This window comes from Tamandua tetradactyla, chromosome 5 (genome assembly GCF_023851605.1).
Source record: "Tamandua tetradactyla isolate mTamTet1 chromosome 5, mTamTet1.pri, whole genome shotgun sequence".
NCBI lineage: Eukaryota > Metazoa > Chordata > Mammalia > Pilosa > Myrmecophagidae > Tamandua > Tamandua tetradactyla.
This window is the reverse complement of record NC_135331.1, coordinates 26,176,476-26,203,273: the sequence shown is the minus strand read 5'-3', so window position 1 is coordinate 26,203,273 and position 26,798 is coordinate 26,176,476. Positions and strand designations below refer to the sequence as shown.

At 45.6% G+C, this 26,798-nt stretch overlaps 1 protein-coding gene and 2 pseudogenes across 1 annotated transcript in view; all 3 read right to left on the bottom strand.

Annotated features, from left to right (window-relative positions):
* Nucleotides 1-7,613: 7,613 nt before the first annotated feature.
* The window catches only part of MAPK1 (mitogen-activated protein kinase 1), a 120,484-nt gene continuing 101,299 nt past the window's right edge, over nucleotides 7,614-26,798 (bottom strand). Inside the window, exons 7-9 of the mRNA XM_077160258.1 lie at nucleotides 17,457-17,566; nucleotides 15,871-15,996; nucleotides 7,614-8,731 (exon numbers count right to left, since the gene is read on the bottom strand). Of these exons, the coding sequence (XP_077016373.1) occupies nucleotides 15,880-15,996; nucleotides 17,457-17,566 (227 nt within the window). The 3' untranslated portion in view covers nucleotides 7,614-8,731; nucleotides 15,871-15,879. The remainder of the gene's footprint in view (nucleotides 8,732-15,870; nucleotides 15,997-17,456; nucleotides 17,567-26,798) is intronic.
* LOC143682138 (polyglutamylase complex subunit TTLL1 pseudogene) lies at nucleotides 18,143-20,093 on the bottom strand (annotated as a pseudogene).
* On the bottom strand, nucleotides 19,840-21,065 carry LOC143683843 (polyglutamylase complex subunit TTLL1 pseudogene; annotated as a pseudogene).

The window sequence follows — 26,798 nt, the reverse complement described above, 5'->3', positions numbered from 1 at the left end:
TTGGGTGGAATGGAGAATTTGAAAGCAATGAGCTGGGATACCTAGCTGAGGAAATTTCCAAACTAAATGTGGAAAATGCAGCCTTGTTTCTCCTTGCAACTTATAGTAAAATGCAAGAGGAAAGGGATATGCTGAGAACTGAATGCATGGGTACAAAGAAACTAGAAACGAATAGTTTGGAAAATCCTGAGCTTTTGGAAAATGAGTCCCAGTGAACAGTGGTCCCACATGAGGATTTAAGCAATGTGGAACGAGTTAGCCATTTGTCTGATGGTTGGGACCCCATATGCTGCATGCCAAACGACTCATTTTTTTGTGAAATTTTCTTATGAACGGAACCACTGCCAGCCTGGACTCACAGGGACAGAAAAGAGACAGATTGAAAGAAGAATGACTTCAAAGGCAGAACCATGGAAGCTAAGGTCTGGAGCCAAGAAAGCTCAAGCAAGAAGAGTGGAGCCATCCATGCATGTGGAAAGGGTGCACTTTCCCTGGAGTTTGCAGAGGGTGGGCCTTCTGCCTCATTTGAGGAAGAGTGCTGCCGCATTCTTCAGTGACAACTGCAGTGTGGCTGAGTTTTAAAGGAGGTCTAAGATGCCAGGCCCAGAGGCAATGATCAAGAAAGGTCTGTCTTCCTCTGGATGCCCAGCTCTTTCCTCTGTCAAGAACATGACTCTGGAAAGGACATCCCTGTAGAAGAGACACGACACCATCGGCCAGTGAGGAGCCTTGGCCCAGAGCACTGAGTTGGGTCAGAGAAGATGGATGGAGTGGGAGTGGCACGCAGCTTTCCATCATGTTCTAAAACAGTAAACAACTTTATGTCTATGGACTCAAAGTCCAGACGAGGTGAACAGAGTCAGTTACACATTCCAGAAATGGGTGCTGGGGATCTAGGAGACATGGCCTCTCAGAGGCTCTCTGGTCCCCATTTGGCCAGTGGGTCACCTTGACTGACAGGCTGGAGCTGGGACCTGGGAACAACAGAGATGGACAAAACAAATCAGTATCTTCCAGTAACTGGCCTAGTCTGGTTGGGTTTTGAGGGAAGGCAGTTAATCTACAGCAGTTCTATAGGGTCTTTCAGTTTGCTCTCCACCCCGAAATCCTGCCTAAAAGTTGGGTTTAAGGTTGGCCAGGATCAGGCAGCTTGCCAGGGTGTACTTTCGAACATGTGCTGAAAGAACTGCTGTGTAACAGCAGGGTTCTTAACCTCCCTGCACCCCAACCTGTCCAGTGAGGGACTGGGGTCGACAGTCTTTGTAGCCCTTTGAGTTAGAAAATTCCATTTCCTAATAGCTTCCTTTATGATAGTCAAACCCCTTAGTTAAATCTGTGGCTTGCTGTCGGCATAGCAACCACAAGCTGACGTATGTTCTTTCCAAATTAAAAAAATTGCAGCTTTAGGACTGAGAAGAGGAAGAGGTAAAAGCAGAGATGACATGAAGTTATTGATGGGAACGGTTGCCATGCCATCTCACTACCCTGAGAGTCTGCCAGCTGCCGAGCCCCTTCTGCATTTTCCTTGCAAACAAAAGCATCTGAGATTAAGGACCAGCCTCCTATGGTGAGGCAGAAAAATTAGGTAGGTGTTTCAATTAGAAATAGTACTGGGCTGGTTTGAATCTATTATGTAAGCCGGAAAAGTCATGCTTTAATCCTGATCCCAACTTGTGGGAGTAGCTGTTTCTTTTAATCTTATGTCTATGGTATAGGGTGGAAACTTTTTATTAGATTATCTTGATGGAGATGCGATACACCCAATTGTGGGTGTGGCCTTTTGATTAGATGGAGATGTGACTCAACCCATTCAAGGTTGGTCTTGATTAGTTTACTGGGGTCCTTAAAAAGGGGAGGCATTTTGAAGAAACCTCAGAAACGACAAAGCAGAAGTTTGGAGAACAGTTTCAGAGCTCTCAGAAACAACACGAGACTCAGACGTTTGGAGATGCAGGGCCTAGCAGGCATCGCCATGTGCTTTTCCATGAGATGCTTCACAAGCCAGGGCAGAGTTGGGTCCTGGAGGAGCTAAGTAAAGCCCCACAGACACCCCCAGGAAACAGAGGCTGAAAGCAACGGAGCCCAGGAGCAAGGGACCCACAGATGCCAGTCATGTGCCTTCCTAACTGAAGAGAGGTGGTCTGATATTTCCAGTTGCTTAGTCTCTGCTCCGCGAGGCCTCCCCTTCCCTCTCTGTGGTTCTCATGTGGAATGAATGCGAAGCTGCTCTGTGGGTAGGTGCTGGGCCACCTAGCCCAGCTTCGTCAGAGCAGGTGAACTTCACTGTTTCATTTCATGAAAAGGAACGAGGGATAAAACTGTTTGGAAATCACTGCCCTGTGAGATGTAAAAGTGCAGGCAAAGATATTTAAAAGCATTACAAAAAATTATCTGAAAGATAGGATCCTTGGATTCTTGGTGCCGAGCCTGCATTTCCCTTTTGGACCTCTTCCTCACGCAGGTAATTCAGCCTCGGAAAAACCATTTTCTAGACTGTGGCCAAGGAGTGGTAACATGTTACACTAGGGTAACATGTTACATGTTTTATAAAGGGGTGTAGTGGCAGCTCTGAAGGATGTAGAAGCATATCCTCGGGACTAGGAGAAAGGGGGCACGCAGGTCTCTGGGGGTTGCAATGGCCCCTGGGTTCCTTCCCAACTCTGGCCTGGTGGATGATGTGTAGGGACAGGGGGCCTGCAGCACCCACCTGCAGCCAAGGACTTCGTCTCTGCATGCTGCAAAGGCCCCCTCCCGTGGAGAGCTTCAGCCAGGGCCCTGGTATACCCCTTCTCAGGGGCCAGAGGCCTAGAAGTGCCACACATGAGCGCCCGCCTGGCCAGGAGGTGGCCTCCTCCCTCTTCCAAAGCTGACAGTTACCTTCTGGTCTTACTGAAAAAACGGGACAGCTCTCCTGCCCGTCCTGGCACCCGTCCAGTCAGAGTGTGGCTGGGGCTGTGCCTGGGCTGAGTGCTGGCCCTGGTCTGGGAGGCTGCACCCTGACCAGTCTCCTGAGTCAGATCCCAGGGCCATGCTGCTTATCACGGCCGCTGTGCGAGAAGACACAAGGCACAAATCAGGAAGGGTAACGACAGAGCCCCAAGGATCTTTCTGGTACCCCCCAAAAGACAGAACTTGGTTTTGGGAGGGAGAATGCCTGCTTCTCCCATTTATAGGTGACCATTCAGTTTGTGGACTCAGACAGAAACTCGGGTTATCCCAAAGACACTGATGTGGCCCTTGCAGGTGACCATATCCCGAAAGGGTCCCCCCACTCAAAGCTCGGCACCTTCAGAGACTTCTTGGGAGGCTGTGCCCACAGTGCAGCCAGGGCTGGCTCCGAGGAGGGCCGCACTGAGCGTGGGTTGAGCTGACCTGAGAGCAGATGAGTCCATCAGCATGGAGTCAAGCAAAAGGAAACTGTCCGACTGCTTTCACCCTTTGGGTGATTTGGCATGTGAAATTGGACAGTCTCTTCTTTCCATGCTACTGCCACCAGCTTAAAGGAGATTGGCACCCAAGTGAGTGACACATCCAAGAGGCTGACCTCACTTGCCCCAACAGCCCTGCTGGGTGGTGTCTGGCCCCTGCAGCGACCCCCTGGATACCCGTACACTTGCTGAGAGGTTCAAAGGAGCCGCGTATGCTGGGAGCGTCCTGCCCTCAGGACCCATGTCACACCAGGGTCCTCCACCCTGCCCAGCCCTGGCCACTGGCCCCTCTGCAGGGGAGCATTTTGCCACATCACAAGGCAGCTCCCCTACATTTGAAAGAGTTCATGAGGCAGGGCAGCACTCCATCCCGTCGGTCCTCTCCCCCAAGAAAATATTATCTCCAGTTTTCCTTGGTGCCAGACTTTGAAAAGAGGGCCCCTCTCCATCCTGGCCGCACCCCTCTACACAGCCCCTCAACCTGGAGAGGCCCCCGCCCATGTGCCCACCTCCCATTCAGTGGCTGCCTCCCCCTGGCTCCTGCATCTGCTCCCCCTGAGACCCGTGCAAACCGACCCCTCCCCACACAGCCCCCCAGCCAGTCCTGAGAGCTGTGGCTCTGCTAGACAGCAGCCGAGCCAGGCGGCAGCGCCCACAGAGCCCACCTTGGAGGTAAGGAGCCTGTCACGCTGATAGCGGAGAGTAGAGCGTGTCCTGAGACCGCTGGCCAACAAGGGAAAGGAGCCCCTGAACCGCTTCCCACAGAACTAGGACCACAAGGAAGGATGGCACTCTCCCGGAGAGTAAGGGAAACAGGCCCCACGTGTCCCAAGTACCACCCCCAGACGTCCACTTCAGGCAGATCAGGTCACGGTCCTGAAGAAAGCTGCTGACACATCTGCCCTTCTCGTATTTAAGAGAGAGCAACTATTTCAGTCAGCAGACATCTTAGTGCCATTGAGCACCAACATTTTTTAAAAGACAAAAGCACTTAGCAAGACTTATAGAGTGTGCTTTAAGCATTTACCAACCTAAACGCTGGAACACATTCATCATTGTTGCCCCGCACAAGGCGAGAGAAAGGCGGCAGGCGAGGCCTGAAGCAGGGCCAGCAGCGGCCAGCTCTGAACTGGGCTTACAGCTCCAGAGCTCTTACCTTTTATACGACAACAAAACACTTCCCAATGTTTATGCCTCATAAACAAGTCATTACACAATGTGCAATACTGACAAGAATCAAACATGCAAGGAGCCCAACATGTTTGTGACTTTCTGGACTGAAAAAAGGGGTGCCATCGACATGTGCCACTGCAGCAGCCGGGCTGGTGAAGTTCAGGAGAGCAGGCATGTGCGCTGAAGGAACTTTCCCAGCCACTGCCCTCCTTTCCCCCTGACATCCAGAGACCTGAGGAAATCCTATGGAACACGAACCCCACATTAAATAAGGAAGACATGCTTATCTGGGAAGCAATGTAATAAAGGGCTAGACAATTTCCTATTTTCACATATAAAATTTCAATTAAACTATACATGCACAGAACTATGTTATTTTGGTAATACAGGGACACAATTTAATGATTCTAAGGTTTTTTTTTGTAGTTTTCTTTTTTTACAAGTCAGGTGCCATAAACATTCAAATAAACCATCTTTTAAAAAGTACGTTTACAACATCAAAAGAATTAGGATGAAATATAAACCTTTCTACTTACAATTTTTTTTACAGATTAACCAAATCACAAATGCCACAAATAAATGTTAAATTGTAACAATATAATGAATAAACATTCGAATTCTTAATAAAATCTTCCTTTAACATTTTAAAACTTACCATTATACTAAATAATCTATGCAGAGTTTTGGGGTACAATACCAAGAAGGCACCAACAGTACAAAGCGGATACAAAGCAGTTTCAGAACTTTCTTGAGTGCACTACATGGATAAACAGCACGAAAAAAAGGCAACGAGCTTTAAGTAAACCTGGTGCAACCCTTGAGAATGTGCTCTGAATTCCCAGTCCTTTCATGCCAAGCTGACTGTAGGAGGAGAAAGCACGCACTTACTTGACTGATACATGCTTCTCATCTTCACTGGGTGAGTACTCTATTTCAAACACCAGCATCACAATTTTAAAGCAGAAATGCTTTAAGAATGTATAAGCAAAGGATTGCTCAGATTTTCAAAACCACGACATTTACAAAAATATTTCCCTTAAACTTGGGAATGCTCCAAAACAGTGATTTAGAAATATAAAAGTATCATGGAAGGGCCCAAAAGCGCATGTGTTAACATACTGTCGGCATACTATATAAAAGTTACCAATTTTAAAAGTGTATCAACAGAGAAGCAAATAAACATGGAACAGTCTCCTCTGGATGGTCTGAGCACAGGCAGCAGGTGGAGTGGCAGTACACCTTTTCTGGGTCCTTAAAGCCCACCACTAAGCCATGTATGGCTTCTGAGAGCTAACAATTTCCTCCATACCCCACACCCATGCCTAGAACAAGAGTCCCAGTGAAGCCACCTGCACTGGGCACTGCACATAGGGTACGCAAGTGCTGCTCTACCACACACCATGCGGCCAGGGTCTCTAAGAGCCACTGGGACTGCGGTCAGCAGTCAACCTGATGAATTCCTTCAGCTCCACCCACTCCCTTGTGGACAGTTTGTTTCACACTAAGTGAAAGGGCAGGAATGTTTCATCTGAAGTTTTTTGCTTGCATTTTAGATACCAAAAAAGCCATTAGTCCTGAAAGCTTATCTGAGTGCATGACTAATGGAGGCATTCGGTATCACCGATATGAATTCAAATGACCTCAATCTCTGCATTTTTAGAAATGTAAGAAGAGTCTAAATGATGAGCCTATTACATATAACAACTAGTACTTTTCACAGGTACCCTGGCTATGACAACCTGGGACCTGTTAAATGATGTATGGCATGAAGAAAAAGCACACAACTTATGGCTATGGTGATTCCGGAATGTGGTTAGCAGTTTCATGCCATCGGACCCCATGGTGACAGCAAGGGGGACGGGAAAGAGCCCCTGGTCTCAGGTATCAGGAGTTAGGCTTTGTACTAGGGCTTTCTACTTGGAAGAGGATTGCAAAAATAATCTCATAAGAACACTAAAATTCCAAGAAAGTACAATGAAACAAGAGTAATAAAACAAATTGTCAGTGTTCCTTTTGAAATGAAAGCTGAGGTCTCACTGGATCAAGGGAGGGTCGCTTCTGCATGCTGTCCGTGTTGTGTGGACCTTCACGTGGCAGCCAGCAGGGATATGAGGACCATGGTTGCAGGCTCTGGGATCCCAGGGGGTGTGGATTTCTGAGGTTGAGCTGGAGGCCCAAGGCTGAGGGGCATGGGCAGTTTCCCACGGCCCTCACCTGCACCTAGGGCCTGCTGTGAGGAAACATGGGCAAGCCCTCTTTACAAAGAACCAGAACCCAACCTGAGATGTTTGCCTCTTTCTTCAGGGTTGGAGAGAGTATTTTAGACCTACCATTTGAATGAAGCAGGAGGTGATGCCTGGGGTGGGAAGGTAGGCCCATAAGCATTTCTGGTCTAGAGCACAAACTGATCCTGCCTGTCCATGCAGACACACAGGCCAGAGGAAACTGACACTGAATCTCAGCATGAGGGAGGAGATAGAAGATGTACATTTATTTCCATGAATTACAACAAGTGCATTTCTGTTCATATTAGCAGGCAGTCTTTATATAACCCATTCTCCACTGCTGTCAAAATCAAAGAAGAAAAAAGGACAGCTGAGAAATGAAAAGCTAAAAACAGAATTAAGATTTTCCTAAGTGATCTGCTGGATAGCATTTTCCGTGGAACACAACTCAGAGGTAACAATAGATTTTTCATTTCGATCATAGGCATGTGGTACTTGGACAGTCATCTTTGCACAGAAAGCTGGAACAGTCATGCGAGGGCACAGTAATCACTGAACAAGGCAGACTTCTCATCACAGAGAGCCGTGGGGGAAGCCGAGGGGGGCACTGCACGGGACAGAACACCGGGTCAACGCCACAGTTCATAGTGTCAGGGACAAATACTTTAAAAGGTCAGTAAGAGGTGGGGATAGCGTAAACGTGACTTAGTGCTAGCTTGTTCTGATGGTCTTTACTCGCAGTATCAGAAACAGGTGAGAGTACTTGACGATAGAACAGTGCTTTGCGTCACGAGCTCAGAAGGCTTTATTATAAACCGTTATATTTTAGGTTGGAAAATGAACTTGAGATGCTGACATGCTATCGAAGGAAAAAGAAGTGTACACTTTCTCATTTAAAGACGCAGTGTTCCTCTTGGCTAACTCCTCAGGCACTGAATGCGGTTACTGAGCTCCACCCCGTGGGAAGCAGCCCACAAGGGCAGGGACAGCAGGTGAAGGCGCTCCACCCCGGACCTTCTGTTCAGCCTGTGTCCTCACTCTCCAGACACTTCCCACATCATGGTGTAGTGACCTCTGTACCTCTCTCACCCATGCTGCGTGAAGGTGTCACTTTGAATCTTTTTACATAAATTTTGTGAACACTCAGCACTGCATATAACACATATTTTGGCAAGTGTTATACATCTATAAATGGTACAAGATTCATAGTACATTTACCAAGTGAAATTGCTGGGTGCAGTATACATCTTCCTTTTTATTTAGAAAAATGGCTGAATTTTCTAAACGCTGGGTAAGCAGCACATACCTTTAACATGTTAGTGACTAACATGACAAGCGCCCCAGAGGATTAGCGAGCTGCGAGCCCTCGCAGCAGTGACCCAAGTGCATTTGCACGAGCTCCTGGATCTGGGGAGACAGTTAAGGTCAAAAGTCCAAGTGCAAATGACGGGCCATCACTGACTTAAAGTGCCCTAGGCAGTAGCCCTCCCTGTCACAAAGTGAGACGCCAGTGGCGAGGGGGAGGCTAGAAAAGACCCATCTCTAAGTGAGCCTGCTGGGCCAGCAGGGCAGAGGGGAGGAGAGGACCTCAGGAGAGGGAGGAACCACTGCGTCTGTCAAACCAGAAAGTGATTAGTGACTAAAGCAACGGTAAGCAGCAGGTGCACTCAAAGTACAAACTGCCGCACGCCACCAAGGGTGACACACAGGGGGCCAGGGACAGTTCTCTGGACTGAAGGAATTCTTTGAAAGCGTAAAAGCCACAACTACCAGAAACCGCCCCTCCGAACGGCTTAAAGGAGTCAAGGTGGATAAGCCGAGATGGGCTGCAGACAGGACCAGGGGTCAAGAACTGGAAGGAAGGAGACCGATGTCTGAGCACGTCCAGTCCTCTAAGCCCTTGTCCTATTAAAACAAAAGCACACAAGTCATTGCGTTAATATCATCAGCACCAGGGAAGCTGAAGAGGGAAAAATCAAAGGGAAAAACACTCATGTCAAAAAGGCCATTTCATTTGGAACAGCTTGGGCATGGGTACCAGGACAGCTAGGAAGGGGCCAGGGCTCTGCCTTCCCTGTGCCTACCCACACCCCATTCTCTCTCCCCAACCCTCCGTGTGCACACATGTGCACACACCCACACACCCCATTCTCTCTCCCATACGCTCCACACTCACACCTCCCATTCTCTCTCCCTGACCCTCCATACACCAGACCACGCACATACCCATTCTCTCTCACCCACATGCACCTACCCAGGCCTGCTTCAGTGGTCCCCAGAGGCCTCACCAACCACATGTTCAGCTACCTCTCCTGAGGTCAAAACTAAGGTGGAGGCGTAGGAAGGCAAGGAGTCTGACAGCCCCCAGGGGGCAGGAGATGGATTCCACCACTCAGTTCAGAGGTCACCTGATGGCCTGTTTCCCGCTGGTCTTTCTAGACAGTGCCCTGAAAACCAGTACCCTAACTGGCTTTCTGTCCGCTGATGGGGTCCACCCTGCTCTCCAGATGCCTGCATGTATGGGTAGGGGTGGGGGTAGGGGCTATAAGAGGCCTACCAGGAGAGAAGTGAGAAAAGTACATACACTTTTCCCTTCACTTCACTGGAGAAACTGTATTTCAAAGCCAAATATACTCTCACCACTTACATGCTAATCAGTGTCAAACCTGAGCAACAAATGCCCTGGAGGGCCCAAAGCAGATTGCTTAGGGTGGGAGTAGAGGGCCTCACTTTGAGAGCCACTGCCCTAGGTGTCTGGGATGGCCCCGCCATGCTCTGATCTGTGAGCCCAGTGAAGGGCTGTGCGTTCCCTCTGCAGGCCCTCACTGCTATGGAATGTGTGCTGAAGCTCTAGCAGGCTGGGGGCTTCGTCTACAGAGCCAGGGCAGGACGAACGAGGGCCGCAGGGAACTGTGGGATGAGATGGGCTTCTAGAGGACAATGGCCTCCTCCAGAGCAGCAGTGCCCAGAGCCAGGCTGGCCACAGTGCTCTCTGCTGATGGGAATGAGACACAGGGGAACAGGAGGTGGTGCCCAGGGACTAACCAACAGGGGGGAGGTCACAGGTAAGGAAGGAGGTATCTGGCACAAGAGGCTTGTTGCACTGTAGTAACAATTTTAACTTTCAGCGGAAACATTTCTAAAACCGACCTACTTAGGTAGAACAGAAAGGGACTAAACCATTGAGGACAACTCAGGGCCACCACTCTGGCACCAGTAAGGCCTGTGTCCTGACCCCTAGGGGTCCTTGGGGGGCGCTGCAGCAGTCTCTGCTGCCCTCTACCAATGGGGACCCTGTGGCCATGTGCTTGGTCCTGCATACGTGTATGTGTATGTGTATATATGTGTGTGTGTGTGTGTATACTTGCTTCCAGTTCTTTCTGAATGTCGCTAATCAGTGATCACCATTCCATAGCATCTCGTGCCCCCCAGCACCTTCGGCCTCTGTGCCATGACACTCAGTACTGTGAATCCCTGGGCTTCTCCAGGAGCAAATCCGGTCAGAGGCAGCATGGGAAGAGAAGGTAATAGAATTCTTGGTCTAAAAGATGTAGATTCTCTACCTAGTTTTGCCGCTGATATTGCATTCTTGAGCAAATTCCTTAAATACTCTGATCTCCAATTTCTCAATCATAAAACTGCAAACTATACTGACTTCAGAGAATGCTGTTGTGATAAGTAAAATGAAATGTATGCCAAAGTATCTGGTCCTACGGTTTAATAAATGCTTCCAGCTCCACCCACCTCAGGATTCACTTTTATATTCTGGATGACTAGATTATAAATGCAGATCAGATGGTGGCAACTACTTTGAAATGCATAGGAAACACGAGGTAGATTGAGAGGTAGATGGAGGAATTAATAGGCAGACGTGAAAAAGCAAGTATGGGAAAATGTTAATCTAGGTGGTAGAACAGGGGTGCCCACTGTAAAATTCCTTCAGCTTTTTGGAATAGTTGAAGACTGCCTTGAGAAACTCAATCTAAAAGCATACACTGAGCATCTTGTGCCTTCAGTACCCCTGGAACAAGTGAACTAGAACAAAGAGTGCTATCTTAGGTACTCCTTTGGGGGCGATCACACAACCTGGGATCTCAGACTTGGGGTGGACCCTGGGAGAAATTTTGCTCTTGTCTGAGAACAGCAGCTTCAGAAGTCAGGAACTGCACCTGAAGCCCTGAAGCCTATCCTTCCTATCTCTCTTGGCCCGGACACCTCCATGCTGCAGAGTGGCCCTGCTCTCCAGGGCGCTCTGCACTCAAGGGTCACCTGATCTGACCCTTGGGCACCCCCAGTGACCTAGAAGAGTCCAGGTTTCTCAGCAAGGAATGGGATGATGGCCCTGGACACTAGCCACCCCCCCCCCCACTCCCCGTGGCTGTTTCATTCCTAGGCTTCACTGCATCCCCAGCTCTGCATGGCTGAACCCCGCAGCCACCAGCACATGTCCACAGATATCCAGAGGTGGCTCAAGCACTGCTTCCTTTGTGTCATTCCAAGCATGCTGCCCTCCTCTGCCCTAGCACCTGGGACACTGCGCCATGCTCCTTGCTTACCTACTTCCTGCCAGCAAACTGGGAAAGCAAAGTCTGGGGCATGAATTTTGTTTCCCTCATACCGTGAACTAGGAAGTGTTCAATGCTGATTAAATGATACAAATCAGATAATCCCTTCAACCAAGATGCTCCTTCACAGCAAGTGTGTACAGTGTTGTGTGTGTGCCTTTCTACCCTACAAGGTTGTACATCCTCTGAGACTGTGACGGGTCCTGTCTGTTTGCCTCACCCATGGGCCTGGCACGAAGAAGCACACAGTATGTGTGACCTGAAACTGGGAAGCTGGGGAAAAACTAGAGGCCTCTAAACTGGCCTCAGGAAAATGGCCTGCTAAAGGATTGTGAGGGAAGAAAAGTAATGAAGTTAGAACTTCTGTTGCTCAGCTCAATCTTCTAGGCCAGGGGTCAGTAGATTTCTGCAAAGGGCCAGATAACAAATTCTCCAGGCCTGGCAGGCCATATGGGTAATCTGTTGCAACTACCCAACTCCCATTGTGTGGAGCGAAAGCAGCCAGACAATACACAGATGCATGCAAGGCTGTGTGCTGACAAAACCTGATTTTACAAAAACAGGCAGAGGGTGGGCCCTAGTCTACAGACCAGGGTCAGGCAGTCTAATCTCGTCTAAAGACTGGCTGAGGGTATCCTGGAGTTTCGGGGAAGGGACCATTGGCTCTTGGGAAAGGAAGACTCCTTTCCACCATAAGCACCAGAGGGAACCGGCAAAGAAGCTCAGGTTAGGGAACTTGAGTTAAGGTGTGAAAATGCTTGGATCCTTGAGACTAGCTTTCTGTCAGTGAATGATTGTACAAATCACAGTATGTCACAATCACTTATAAAGAAATGGTCAAGGCCCACTGAGTAGACACCATGAGCAAAACTCACCCGCCCAAGTTGAAAAAATTAATGGATAAGAAGTTATCATTAAAATTAAATGGTGGCAGACATGTCCAAGGATATTACAGGGATTTGATCCTTTTATGAATCTTGTGATCGAGGAATGTGTGGAGATGACAACCAGTGGAAACAAGAATATTGGAATAGTCGTAATATGAGGAAATAGCACCATCAGAAGCTTGGAAACGAGTAAAAGTAATTGCTGTGTTGTTCAGCAGAGAATCAACTGCTTCCAAATATCCCCTCCGCAAAGGGCCTTTTTTACTGTGATGTAATAATATTTAGGTCATGTACATTCTTCATATTAAAAATTTTTGTTAAAAAAAGAGTTGGTCAAATAAATTTTTGCTAGCCCTGCTTGTCTCAGATTCTCATCATGCACTTTCTCAAGGCTGGCCTGACGTGCTTGCACTGCGGCCCATGCGGGTAGCAGTTTGTTTTTTCTGGTGTGTCTCCAGCCCTCCCCACTGCCTGGCATCGCTCTGGCTGTGCCTTTCCCGTCTCTTGACTGCACAGTCTCTCCCCCCATGACCTAGACAAAGCCAACAGCCCCTCCTGCCTGCAACAGGTAGGTCTGGCTTTAGCTCATCTTCCTGCTCAGTATTCTCCCCTTCCAATCCCGATATGCTCTAATACCAGACTTCTTACATTCCCTGAACTTCCAGTGTCTACTTCCTGCCAATTAAATTACTCCAACTGGCTTTTGGGGCTCTTTGCCCTGGAGGCTGTGCTGGTCATGTCTGTTCTTGGTGCATCTTCACCGTTCCTGTCCTCTGCTCCTGGTGACAGGGCCTGGAAGCCTGTCATCTGCACTGCTGGCCTTCCCTGGTGGCTGTCTTCGGGTTAGGTTCTCTCAAGGGGAGGCAGTGAAGGGAAAACCCTGCTCCCTTCCGTTATCTGCTTCTAGCATTACATGCAGTATCCAGGAGAAGCCCAGGCTCCTGGGGCTTAGGGGCACTTGACTGTGACAGTGTTAGGTGGCCCTGGCTCCCAGCCCCCACCTCAGAGGCAGGACGGCTTCCTGGACCCCGCTCTGGGGTGGTGTTAGCCCTAAGGGCTGCATCTACAGCAGGTGCCTCAGCACCCTCACCTGTGCAATGACCAAGGACCGTAGTTACACTATTCTCCTTCTGATTTCTTTAGTTGAAGACAGGGAAGCATCCTTCCTGCAGGTACCAAGCTACAGGTAACCAACCTGACCCTTTTTGCTCTCCAGCCCTTTTAACACTTCTGACAAATTTACATGCCCTCCTCTACTTGAAACACTGAGAGCAGCTTAAGTTTTCAGGCCCGGAGGCTAACTGACACCAGACTCTAAGAGAGGACAATAAGAAGGACTGGACAGAGGAGAATGGAGGTGAGAGCAGTTAAAAGCAATACCATATGAACACCACTACAGAAACCGCAGTACAGAGTAACACACCCGATCCCCGCCCCCACCCGGCCCACCTCCAGTTCCCACCACCAATGTGGCACAAGCATGCCCATGTGTGTGCACTCTCCATTAGACACTGTTACTGCTGAAGGATGCCTCCAGCTCCTTTCTGCCACTTCTGTTCACAGCATTTCCCCATCCACTGCGTGAGCCCTCAGCTATAATTCTTCAGTTTGCCGTTCACTTTTACAGCGTTCTAACACAAACCCTATTCTCTCTTCTTGCCACATGTACTCTGAAATCAAAAACCTGTGTTTTCTTATTTTGAACCCTTGAAAAAAGTATCTACCAATATCATCACATTTCCCAGTACATCTTAAGATGGAACTTTCTGCAGGTTCTATGCAGGCCCACATAAAGCCCCACAGGGCCACTTGGCCTCCCCCCTCCTCAATCAGCAGACCTTCCAGCTTCGCATGCCCACGTTCTCAGTGTGGACAGAGGGTAGCTGCCTGGGACTACCATGCCCAGCACAAACTACATGACTGGGTCCCCCCTGGAGCTCCTGAAAGGGAAGGGCACCTGACGCTGCATTTATTTTCCATCTCTCTCATCAAAGGTGGCAGGCACAGAGGACCCTACATTGCATGTATTTATTTAACCGGTGGCTCCTCAGGAAGGGAGTCTGAAGCTAACTCCTGAGAGGTGTTCAGGTACAGTAAAGACGCTGAGACATGGGTCAGAAGGAGAGGGTGAGGACCAGAGTATGGTCCTGAACATGTACCAGCAGCGGCAAAACCATCACATTCACTACTCTTGACAGAGACAAGAGGGGCCTCTTGTTTCCAAAAAGAAAAAAAAAAGGGGAGAGGTATTCCTAGAAGAACATGATTAACCGTAAATTATTTTAATTCTAAATTTATTTAATTTTAGTTTAATTTCTTTAAATTTAGAAATTTCTTTAACTTTGGACTCCCAGGGATGAGCTGGGACCCAGCATTATGGGACTGAGAAAGCCTTCTTGATCAAAAGGGAAAGAGAAAAATGAGACAAAATAAAATCTGAGTGGCTGAGAGATTTCAGTCAGATGGGTGTCCTGGGGGTTATTCTTATGTATTATATAGATGTCCCTTTTTTAGTTGATGGTGTATTGGAATGGCTGGAGGGAAGTACCTGAAACTGCAGAGCTGTGTTCCAGTAGCCTTGATTCTTGAAGATGACTGTATAACTATATAGCTTACAATGAGACCATGTGATTGTGAAAACCTTGTGTTCAATGCTCCTTTTATCCAAGGTATGGACAGATGAGTTAAAAAAAAAAGGGGGGTAGTGGCGGTAAAAAATAAATAAATAATAATAAGGGGAGTCAAAGGATAAAAATCAAGTACACTGAGGACCAATGAGAAAGAGGGTAAGGGGAACGGGATGTGAGTTCTTTCTTTTTTCTTCTTTTTCTGGAGTGATGTAAATGTTCTAAAAAACGGTGAAGAATACACAACTATGTGATGATAATGTGAGAGCCTCTAATTGTATAATATGGACTGGACTGTACGTGTGTGGATGTGTCTCAATAAAAATATATAAAACAAACAAATAAACAAACTGTGCCTTGGTTGTGGCAGCTATGCACCGTTCTTTCCTACTCCTGGGAATGTTTTCCTTCCTTTGCCTGTTTTCCTGCTCTTTTCTTACATGATTTTTCCTCATACCCATTGTCCTCCTTTCTCTCCTTGACTCTCCTGGCTGCCTGTCATGCGTGCACTGAACTTAGGTGGTCATGGAATACAACTCTATGTTCTCAATTCTTAGGAAAAAGTCCTCTACCCCCAAAGTTATATATCAGAATTTACGTGCATTTAAAACATATGAAGTGAAAAAATAAATATTATAGTAAGAAAGATCTCACAAAAATCTGCTTTAGCTTATGCATGTACACCAAAGTCTCACTGTAGCTACTATTCTATAAAATGTTTCTTTCATTTCCTGTTAACTTCATGTTGTAATTTATAGATAAATATAAACTGCCACGAAGGAAAGCCTATCTTCTGAACAAAGGTAAGAGACAAAATCTAACTAATTCCTCCAGTCTTAAACCATGAAGCAATCAGTATTATAAAAGCTATGTTCAAATGAAAATTTTTTCCCTTTTAAATAGCATTTAAATTTATATTTCCTCTTCCTCATTAGGGTTTCTTGTATAGTTACAGTTCCAGGTACCTGAAAAACTTAAGATCTGTATCCTGGCTGGAATCTAGCAGTCTCTTCGAAAATGAGTTCTTTGAGTTTTTCTTTAGGCAAGTCATCCAATTCCATGTCAAACTTGAACGGTGCTTCAGCAATAGGCTTCAAGAAAAAAACAACACATTTAACAGGCCGAAGTTTGTTATGGTTAAAGCAATAATTTACTAATCCATAAAATGCCTAGTCTAGTTTGCTAGCTGTTAGAATGCAATATACCAGAAACAGTACAGCTTCTATGGCTTAAATTCTGAAATGTATGTAGAAAACTGATGTCTAATAATAAAAAAAGGACCTCTGCACCTGTGCCCCACTTCTAAGATCACATTTCTCCTAAGTATTAACAATTGCACAGAGGGGACTCAAGCTCTTTCATGTGTTTTTCTGAACCTATTACAAATTCCAGAATTTTCAAATTTAAATTTTAGGGCACTGACTGTTAAAATAATAGAAATTTGCCTGAAATTGGAGGGGGATTAAATTTATACAATCAAAATCCATGATACTAAAATATATGCATTTGATTAAATAAATAACACTTCCTTTATATGAACAGATACTATGGAGACATTAAAAATGAGGCTACAGGGCGGGCCGCGGTGGCTCAGCGGGCAAAGTGCTTGCCTGCTATGCCGGAGGACCTCGGTTCGATTCCCGGCCCCAGCCCATGTAACAAAAACGGAGAAACAGAATACAATAAAACAAGAAAATGTTTAAAAATGTTTCCCTTTCTTCCTTCCTTCCTTCCTTCTATCCCTCCTTCCTTCTCTCTGTCTTTAAAAAAAAAAAAAAAAAAAAAAAAAAATGAGGCTACAGGGTGGGCCACGGTGGCTCAGTAGTCAAGAACACTTGCCTGTCATGCCAGAGGACCCGGGTTGTAAAAAAAAAAAAAAAAAAAAAACATGACTTGGGAAAATGCTCATGTTTATGTTAAACATAATAGAGTCTACTTCATTTCTAAGATTTAGATATAACAATTAAAATCTGGTAAAGAATTATTAAAAATTCTAATAACGTCTGTGTATTAGTATTAAAAAGTGACCTTTCTTGCGTTTTCCTGCAAGTTCCTACTTTCTTTTTAACCACAAACCCTTACCCTCTGAATAATCAGTTAAGCATGTGTCTATTTATAAGCATGTGTCTATTTATATCAAAGAACCCTCATACATAACTGTGATCAAAACGAAACTGACCATTTAATATTATTTGCATTTTGATTTTAAACACTCCCAGGCAAACATAACGCTATATAATGAGCAAACTGATAACACAGCTGTGAGTGAAAGCCTGGTACTTTCCAGGGACCCCCTATCTTATCTCCTGTTCTCTCACACCAATTCTCCAGAAGAAGGATGGACCCCAAATGCTGCCCTAAGCTCTGGCCACTTGAAAGGGGGGACGAGGACTCAGGGTGGGGTGGGGGCAGAACATGGGCTGATGAGGAGCTACCAGGCAGGGCACCATGTAACTCTGAGGGCACTCTGCACATGACGCAGGCCCTCTCTTTGGGCTCCCTGCTAGCTGATACCCTCTCCTGAAAAGGAGCCAGAAGTATGGACTCTTACCTCATCGCTTGGGTCATAATACTGTTCCAGATATGGGTGGGCCAGAGCCTGTTCTACTTCAATCCTCTTGTGGGGGTTGAATGTCAACATTTTATCCAGTAAATCCAGAGCTGCAAAGATAAATGTCTTGCAACAGTGAGAAGCGGAAGGAGTGATCATCAAGATGCTTTCCATTTCCTTTAAGTTATTGACCCACCAAACAAATAAGCTGAGTATCACTGTGGAGAGAGCAGCTGGCACCTGAAGGCCTTTTCTCTCACTGAGCCTCACAAGACCCTGTGTTAAAGTGCTGATGGACTGACAATCAAAGACACCAAGACTCAGAGGTGCAGTGACCACCCACAGGCCACAGAGACAGAAAGTATCAGGACTCAAATCTATATCTGCCTCCCAAACCCAGGCTTACTCTAAATCAATACTCTGTTTTGCAGGCATAAAATGCAAAGGTTTTATTTTATGTACGTCTCTCAAATCAACTCCAAAGTCATCTTTCCAATGGTTAAGCTGTCTCTCAACATACAGAAAAGGCCTGGATTCTGAGGTCAGAAGGAAACATTCACTTGGCTTCCTCCTTCCAGGCCCTGGATAAATCATGGGAAACCTGGCCTACTGTGTCCTGGAGCCTTTCTCTGAAGGCCAAATGTCCTCTGTCAACCTGACCAGTGTCTGACAGTGTAGCATTTCCTTCACGGAGTGTGCAGCGGTTGTGGGTGGATCAAGAGTGGGGTCAGCATGAGCTGACAAGAAGGGTGGCTATTGAATAGCTCACCCTGAGGGCCTTCAAGAGTGTCCAGGACTCAAGCCATAAGGATGGCCACAGGGCATGGCTAATAGCATCTGCGACAACAGTTAAAGGAAATGTGACAAATAATTCTTATGTTTAGTATCTGAAATAGATGTCAAAGAGAAAGAATATATACTAGAAAATATATCACTCTGGCAAAGATATAGCAAAGGGAGCTTCTTTTAAAAATATTTATTATCTCCTTGCTCACAGCCCTAATTCAAGGACTCAAGGAATAAATCTGAAGTATTACTAGTCAATATAAGGAAAAAAAATTTTTAAAGACTGTAATAAAAGTAAAACGAAACAAAAGAACACAGTAACTGCTTAAAGAAGCCTGTTTTCTTAACAATAATTACTAAGTTATCTGAAGATGGCACTATCAACCTCATTTATCTGCAAATTAGTACACGCTATTTACTAGGTACTAAGAGAATGGCGTTTAAAAAAAAAGCCTTTTTATTGATATATTCCCATATTACACAATCTATCCAAAGTGTGCAGTCAGCGGCTCATAGAACGACCTCATGGTTGTGTATTCCTTACCTCAATCAATTTTAGAATGTTTTCATGACTCAAAAAAAATTCTCCCAAAAGTCACCCCCCCCAATAAACCCCTTCCCCTAACACATCCCATACCCCTTATTCTACCCCATTACTGCCCCCTAGCTTTGGTTTGGTACGTTTGTTACTGCTGATGGAAGAATATTAAAACACTGGTGCTAACTATAGTTCCTAGTTTGCAATAGAGACATTTTCCCGCATATATGACTCTACTAAACTCCTTGCAATAGTAACACTGATTTGTTTTAGTTCATGAAAGAACAGTTTTACATTTGCACTATTCACCAAAGGATGCACTATACTATACAGTTCCATGTTTTATGGTCTAGAGTTCCTTCCAGTAACATACTCTACTTTAAACCTCCCCGTCCACAATCACCCACATAATTCAGTGCTTTTAATTACACTTTCCATATTGTGCTACAATCACCTGTTAAAAATACACGCACACACACACACATATATTAACCTTTCAGAGGAATGCCTTTATTTATTCAGTGTATAGGAAGAGAAAAAAGAAATTTGCAAAAACAGACTTCAGAAAGGGTACAGATGGGGTGAGGGAGGTCTGATAAAGCCCAGTGGTCCGGAGGCCCACTGGCTCCAGTGGGCATTACATCCAGGTGGTGAAGGCAGTTCTCCCTGGCCACCTCTGGGCCCAAGGGACTGCCCCAGACAATTCCCCAGCTTTTCTGTGCCAGTTCTTAGTACAGAATTTCATAATTTCCCAGACTTATTCCATCTGCAGTCTGGAATTTCACCATTAGGGAAAGCGATATTGAGTGGACTGTTAACCAAGTTTAGGATTCTATGGTTGGCAGTGCTGGAGTAAAGGGCTGGGATGCATTAACCCTAACAAGGCAGGGCTCCAGCTTGTTCCCTAGGGTTTTGCCACAGCCACAGCATTCAGAGCAGTGCTTGTCAAGGTTCATCACAGCACCATGGCCTTCAGACCACATGATGACCCTGCGGATCTCATCCAGCAGCTTGCCGGTCCCATCTTTGCTATGCGTGCTCTCAGGTAGAGCCATGGGATGGTCACGTCCACTCGCCCCCATGGATTTGGTTGTACCATCCCGTGTTTCTGAACAGCTACATTAGTGAGATGAACAAACATCCAACTCGCTAGTACTTGGTATGTATTTTACTGTGCAAAATCCAGGTTTATATGAGAAACAGCACAGGGGGTGATAGGGAGACACCAGAACAAAAAGCACAAGTCAAATTTCTTCCTCCCCATCAGTAGCGGGTTGTTAATATACAGAGATCATTTAGGCTTCCTTAGAAGATTGGGAGACAGTTTTGCTGTCCTGCGACCCCCTCCATTTTTCAGGTGTGTATGTGTGCATGGTTTGGGAATTGAACCTGGGTCTTCCACATGAAAGGTGGGCATTCTAACCACTGAGCTACCCGTGCACCCTGGGACCCCTTTTTGATTTGCAAGAGCCTGTTGTTGTCAAGAAAGATGCTCTTTCCCTGGGTTTTGCCACAAGGTTTCATGATCCGGGTGCTGGAGGGGCGTTTCCAAACTTCTCCACAGGCAGGCTGTAGTCAGGGGCAGCATGTATAATAGGAACAAAGTTCCAGATAAAGGTATTTTCCATCAGAGGACGCTCTTCTTTCTCTAGCTCTTTCCTGTATCTTTTAAAATTCTTAACCATTAGATCTTCTGGGTCAGTTCATAATGGTTTGGAGAATGACTGACTATTTGGTCACCCAAGAGCCAATATCCAGCTTCAATGCTAAAAACATTCCAGACTGTCTGCATGCTCACCCGGTAAAAACTACAATCTCCTTCCTGTCACCTGGATCCATCCTCTTTTCAAAGTTATTTATCAGCACTAACTTCTCAGTACCAGTGACCCACTTTACTTTTCCTGCCATAATCCTGTGGGCTGCGATGCCACAGAGGGCCACCTGACCCTGCCTGCGCCCCCAGATGGCGCTTCCGGGCACATGCCCCCAGCTGCCTGTCTCCTGTTCCCAAACATGTAAATTCAACCTAGTGAAAAATTCTGACCCATCAAGTATCCGCTTCTGAGAATTTTTTTTTTTTAAAGTATCATTTAATAATCAAGACCTAAAATTTGGTACAATAGATGGTTGGTTTAAGAAATCACTTCTAGCTTACTACTTTTAACAAACAAGTTTTAGTCATGTCATCACTGAACAATGTTGTCTGATCCCTGAAGTTACTGCTCAGGCGCCAGAAAGTCTACTGTGAGAGATCAGGTGGAGGGCAAACCCTCATCTGCCTGCAGACGGGTGGGGGTGAGGAGTCACAGGTCAGGTGAGCTTGTGCTTGTGTGCTTATTTGCCCTCTTCCTTAGCTCTGGCCCTGACCTGTCACTTCCCATGTGGCCTGCCACCAGAGGGCCAACCTCTCATCTTCAGCACAAGAGCAGATAATATATAAGACAAACCACATGTTTCTTGCATAATGAGAAAACCACAAAGGACCTTTCTCATGCCCATAAGTGAATTGTAAAAAAAAAAAAAAGTGCCAATCCACGCAGACAAGTCAAACCTGTAATAAATCTCTCCAAATGATCATTACATTTTCAAATTTACTTTTGCTTCCATCTATAATCTTTTCAATACACAGTTACAAGTAAACTTTAAGGTATTATGGAACAACGAAACTTTTTTGGGGGGTGGGGGGTGGGAGTGCATGGTCCAAGAACTGAATGCAGGTCTGCTGCATGAAAAGTGCGCATTCTACCACTGAACCACCTATGTACCTTACAATGGCATTTTTATTCACAGGACAGAGACTTTTTCAGAGCATAGAAAATTCCTAGGAATCCAGTTATGCCCAGCCTTGAAGCCGTCTAGCCAGGAGAAGAGGTGGAAAGTTCTGCAACTGTGACAGGGACAGGGTGGGGTGGTCATGATGGTCAACAGCTCAGGACCTCGGCTCAAATCCCAGAGCTACATAATAGTGGTGTGTGAACATGGGACTCTATGAGCTTTAAAATCTATTATCTGTAATACAGGTGACAAAATCTACCTTAGCACCTGCCCCCAACAACCTCTCCCTAAAAAGAGCCCATAGATGTTTTCTTAAGGCCTTTCCTGAGAACAGGTTAAAGGTCACTCGGCCTTTTGCCCAAGCAGATATCATCTGTGTGAGAAAAGTCCAGGAGGTTCTGGCTATATTCAGATTCTTAACAGCATTATTTTTTTTTTTTTTTTTTTTTAAAGGAAAGACAGAGAGAAGGAAGGAAGGATAGAAGGAAGGAAGGAAGGAAGAAAGGGAAACATTTTTAAACATTTTCTTGTTTTATTGTATTCTGTTTCTCCGTTTTTGTTACATGGGCTGGGGCCGGGAATCGAACCGAGGTCCTCCGGCATAGCAGGCAAGCACTTTGCCCGCTGAGCCACCGCGGCCCGCCCAGATTCTTAACAGCATTATTTTTAAATTACTGGGGGGCAGGGAGTAATTTTCCCTCTCCAGATCTTCGTGGTATTAAAAAGTAAGTACAGAAGCACATGAAGACATTTGGCTATTTTGCAGCTTGAGCATTTTAAAATTCTTTACAGCTAAATTCTTAAACTCCCAGGCAAAGATTTCAAAAGAAGACAGCTTTTCTTTTGCTACTCGAATGCTAAATGAGTCTCCTGCCTCTTTTTAGTGCATCTGCTATTTCTGCATTATTCACAGCTACAGAAGGAGAAAAGGAGAGAAATGGGAAGCAGCTAGCAGGAGCAGATCCCTTGGTGGCGTTGCCTGACCCTCTCTCCTACCTCACACAAAACTCAGCTGGCACCCCTAGGCTGCCTGGTGCAGAGCTCTGCTTACCTAGATGCAGGTTATATTTCCTCTAAGAGACTGGATTTACATCTGACCATGAATTGTGATCATTCTGCTGCCCTCCTAGGATCCCACACCTTCTCTTTAACTTCAAAAAAAACCTTAACAATGTGGGCCCGCATTTTCTTCTGGTCCATAAGCTGTTTTTCCTTCCTGTTTCAGCCCAGACCCTGTGGAGAACATGTGACCAGCTCTCCACTGCACCAGCCCAGCAAAATCCTGGGCTAGATCAGTGCTGCAAGCTGTTACTTCCACACTCAGCTCCAGTGGCTGACCTAACTGCCCTGCAAGAGGGGTTCTAAAGTTTTTTTTTTAAATATCAAGACTGCTTTACACTCTTAAAACTTGTGTGTGTGTATGTGATTTTTAAAAAGCAGTCACTTCACCTCATAAGGCAAACAATGCACAAATACTTTCTTCTAGAAACCCACTGTGTTCAGCAGGCTTAATGCGCACTTCTCATTCTGTCACAGAGAACAGGAAGATGCACTCAGGGATGGGAATGAATAAGATTAGTAATGCCTACTGCTTCATCAAACATTCTTTAGTGAAACTAGCATTTGCAGTAAGCTGGGAGCAGGTGGCAGTGAGGAATCCGTTGACCATTCATGCACTCATCTGAGCCCGCAGGAGCTCCAAGAAACCCTTGGTCAGTTTCCTCCTCTATTAAGTCTCCCCAACTCTCACCACTTGGGCCACACCCTTTCGGCCAAATGTCCCTCATCACTCTCAGCAGCTCTTACTCCTGAGAGCCAGACACAATAGGCATGATCTTTCTGGGCTTCCTGCCCACCCGAGCAAAACACCTGCACCTACCTTTCTCAAGGAAGAGAATTCAAAGCCAATTCTATTCAAAGGCAATCCTCCCCAATTCGTAGCTGCCCCTGCCGCTCCATTTGTACCTGTCATTCTGTCTCCACTTTTCATTTCAAACTCCCCACTCACATTCACTGTCTCAACTGGTCAAGTAGTCATCAATAACGCCTTACCTGGAAGACCCAACCATCCTTCTCAGTCTGTACCCTGCTAGACCTCTCTGCTGCATGGACACTCATGACCACGCACACTTTCCTACAGTGTTATCTGTCTCTCTGTGAAATCACACAGTGCTACTTTTCTGTTCATTCTCTATTCTTCAAGGGTCCCTCCTCCCTATTACAGAGCCCATGGAAGGTTTGTGCTCCTCAGGTTCTTACTATCTCATTCTCCCATCTTCTTGACTTCTTTTGAAATCTTACATGACTTCAAATGCTGAGTGCTAAGTAAGTCCCAAGTCTATCTTTAGCCCAGAACTCTCACCCAAGTGTCAGATTCAAACACAACACTCTCTGGGTATAGAACAGTGTACATCCTGTGATCCCATTTACAATGAATTCATGTATATATACAGACTATAACAAAGTCTGGATGGCAATAAATCAAACAGCAGGTTATCTGCTAAACGGAGATAAACTTCTGACATACATGAGCATGTATTATTTTTATTTAAAAAGAAACAAAACCTGAAAGAAAGAGACGTCACATCTTCACCAGGATGGAATCCTCCTGCTTCTGCCTGCCAGGGGGCGTTTTGGGGAGCATGTAGGCCTGTCCACACACCCTGCCTGTGCTGGCCTTGGTCATATGCCCCTGTACTCCCTTGGCTACAATGACCAGTCAGGGCTGGGCACATCATCCAAGCTGGCCAAAAAAAAAGACAATGAGTGTCTGCCCCACAACTTGGGTTGAAATGATGAACAGATGGGTGTGGGCCTGGAGCTGCTGGTGGCCATCTGGCCACCACAAGAAAAGAGGCTGATTGACAATAAAGACAACACAGAGGAAAGCAAAGCTCTAAGACAGAAAAGTCCAGAGTAGTCAAAGTAGCTGCACCTCTAGACTTTTTTGTTATGAGAGTCGAGGTTATCCTTTGCACCTGAGCCAGCTGGCTCATTATGTGGGATTAATAAGGCCCCAAATAGCTGACCCATCAGACCCGCCCCTCCCATCTGTGTGAATGACCCACCCAAGTTTCCTCGGGTACCATCACCCACAGCTCCACCACTCACTCAATGGTAACTGCTGCCAATCTATTGGATCTATTTCATTTCTTTAAGTGGATGTAACGTAAGTTACTTAACCATTTGATTAGCAATTGGCATTCACATTGTTTCTACTGCCAAACCGGTGTCTTAAATTTAACATGGCTCAAACCAAATTCTCAATAACCATCTCCCAAACTGTGACTAGTATTTGTCTCCCTCACTGAAGGCGTAGAGCACTCTCTGCTCGTTATACACTAGTAACGTTACTGGTGAACATAAAATTCATAACCAATTATTCACTTAACCTTCCAACTTACCCTCTGAGGGAGGAACTGTCATTTATTCCAATTTTGAGACAAGGAAGTCATGAAATTGAGCAGTTAAATAAGGTGTCCAAAGTTAAAGCCAAAGCTGGAACTCAGGAAGCTAGATTCCAGAGCTACCCACTATGTAATGGTGATACGGATCCTTTGAGTGTTGATTCAATTTGGTACCTTTCGTATCTATTGTTGACACATGACTTGTCTAATCTTAAAGTTTTGACCATATATGTGGGCCAATCTACTATCTTTCTGCCCTGTTTGTTTTCCTGGTTATTGCTTTTAAAGCTTGGGAAGATAGTTCTTAACTATGCAGAGGTCAGAAAACTATCAATACTCTAAGTATTTGGTTTTTAACAGTATGATTTTTTTAAAAAGCATTTAATCATCAACTCTTTTGGAATTCATTTTGATATGAGTAATAATCTAAAACGATGGCCCTGCAAACATCTATCCAACTATTCTAGCACCATCTGTGGAATAATAATTTCTTCCACTCACTGGAGTTATTCTAGAGAGATTCCTAAACTCAACTCCTTTGAAGAAAAATCTACAATACTGGCTCAAGGGACTCCAGTAATCAGCAATTTCCAATAAACTTCTAAGAAAATGTTCAACCTCAATCTCAATGAAAGAAAAACATTTAGCACTTTCACCATTTGGCTGGCAGTCCTAAAAGTTCGATACCCAGAATTGAAGGAATAAAAGACATGACAAAATTGCCAAACAGCCCTCCACAGAAACTCAACCAATTTACACTCATACCAGCCATCTCTGAGAACATGTTACCCCACAGCCTTCACCTAAACACTAGTGCCTTACCAAATTTTTTAATACTTGCTACTCTGAATGAGTGGTGAAAAAAAGGGAAATATTACCTTTCAATTTTCATATTTTATATTATGAGTAAAAATGAACTTTTCCTATATTTGGGACATTATGTTAACTTCTCCATGAATTAACATTAATCTGACCTAAAACCTCCAATATTTTGTCTTGAAAGTTTTAAACTCTTGAGTTTCTCAGTCTTCCATTCATTTCTTTGTCATTTTCATACAAATCAAAGCTATCAGCTCCCTGCAGGCAGATTTTTTATTTCTTATTGCTGCCATCTAGGGTCTTGGGATCCTTGATGGCACAGAACAGACGTGCATAATCTATTTGTTAAAGGAAAGAGTGTATGTATGTTTGTTGGAGTAAAAAACTAGAAACAACCTGGTGGCAGAGTAAATGCGGCCACAAATTCTTTGCAGCTCCTCCCACCAATAATAGCTGGATTTCTTTCTCCACCCCTTGAATCTGGGTTGACCCAGTGATTTGCATGAACCAAAACAATACGACTGAATTGTCACTGTTTTAAGAACCGGCCTTAAGCTGGCTGTTTTGAAACCTTCTGCTATGATGAAAAGCGGCCCACCCTTGCTTACTGTCAGCTGGGCAGGAACTGCACAGAGAACCAATTGTAGGATGTGGTGAGGCCAGACCACCCAACCCCAGCAGATGGCTACAGTGCACGGCTGGCCGCAGAGGGCCCAGCAGACCCACCCGGCTACGCCCAGCCCGAGGAACTCATCAATAAATACACGGCTGCTGTTTCCAACCACTGAGTTTTGGAGAGGTTTGTTATGCAGTGACAGACAGCTGATGTGAATACGTATGGGCCAATTCTTCAAGGGAACACTACAGAGCCTCACTCTTTACAACTGTAGCTATGGAAAGATCTCCAAGATATGTAAATGAAGAGGCCTGAGGCTTGAGATCTCAAAATCTAGACCTACAAATTCCAACGGTGTGGACAGTCAGTTAGACCTGGTAATGCAGGTACTACTGCTAACT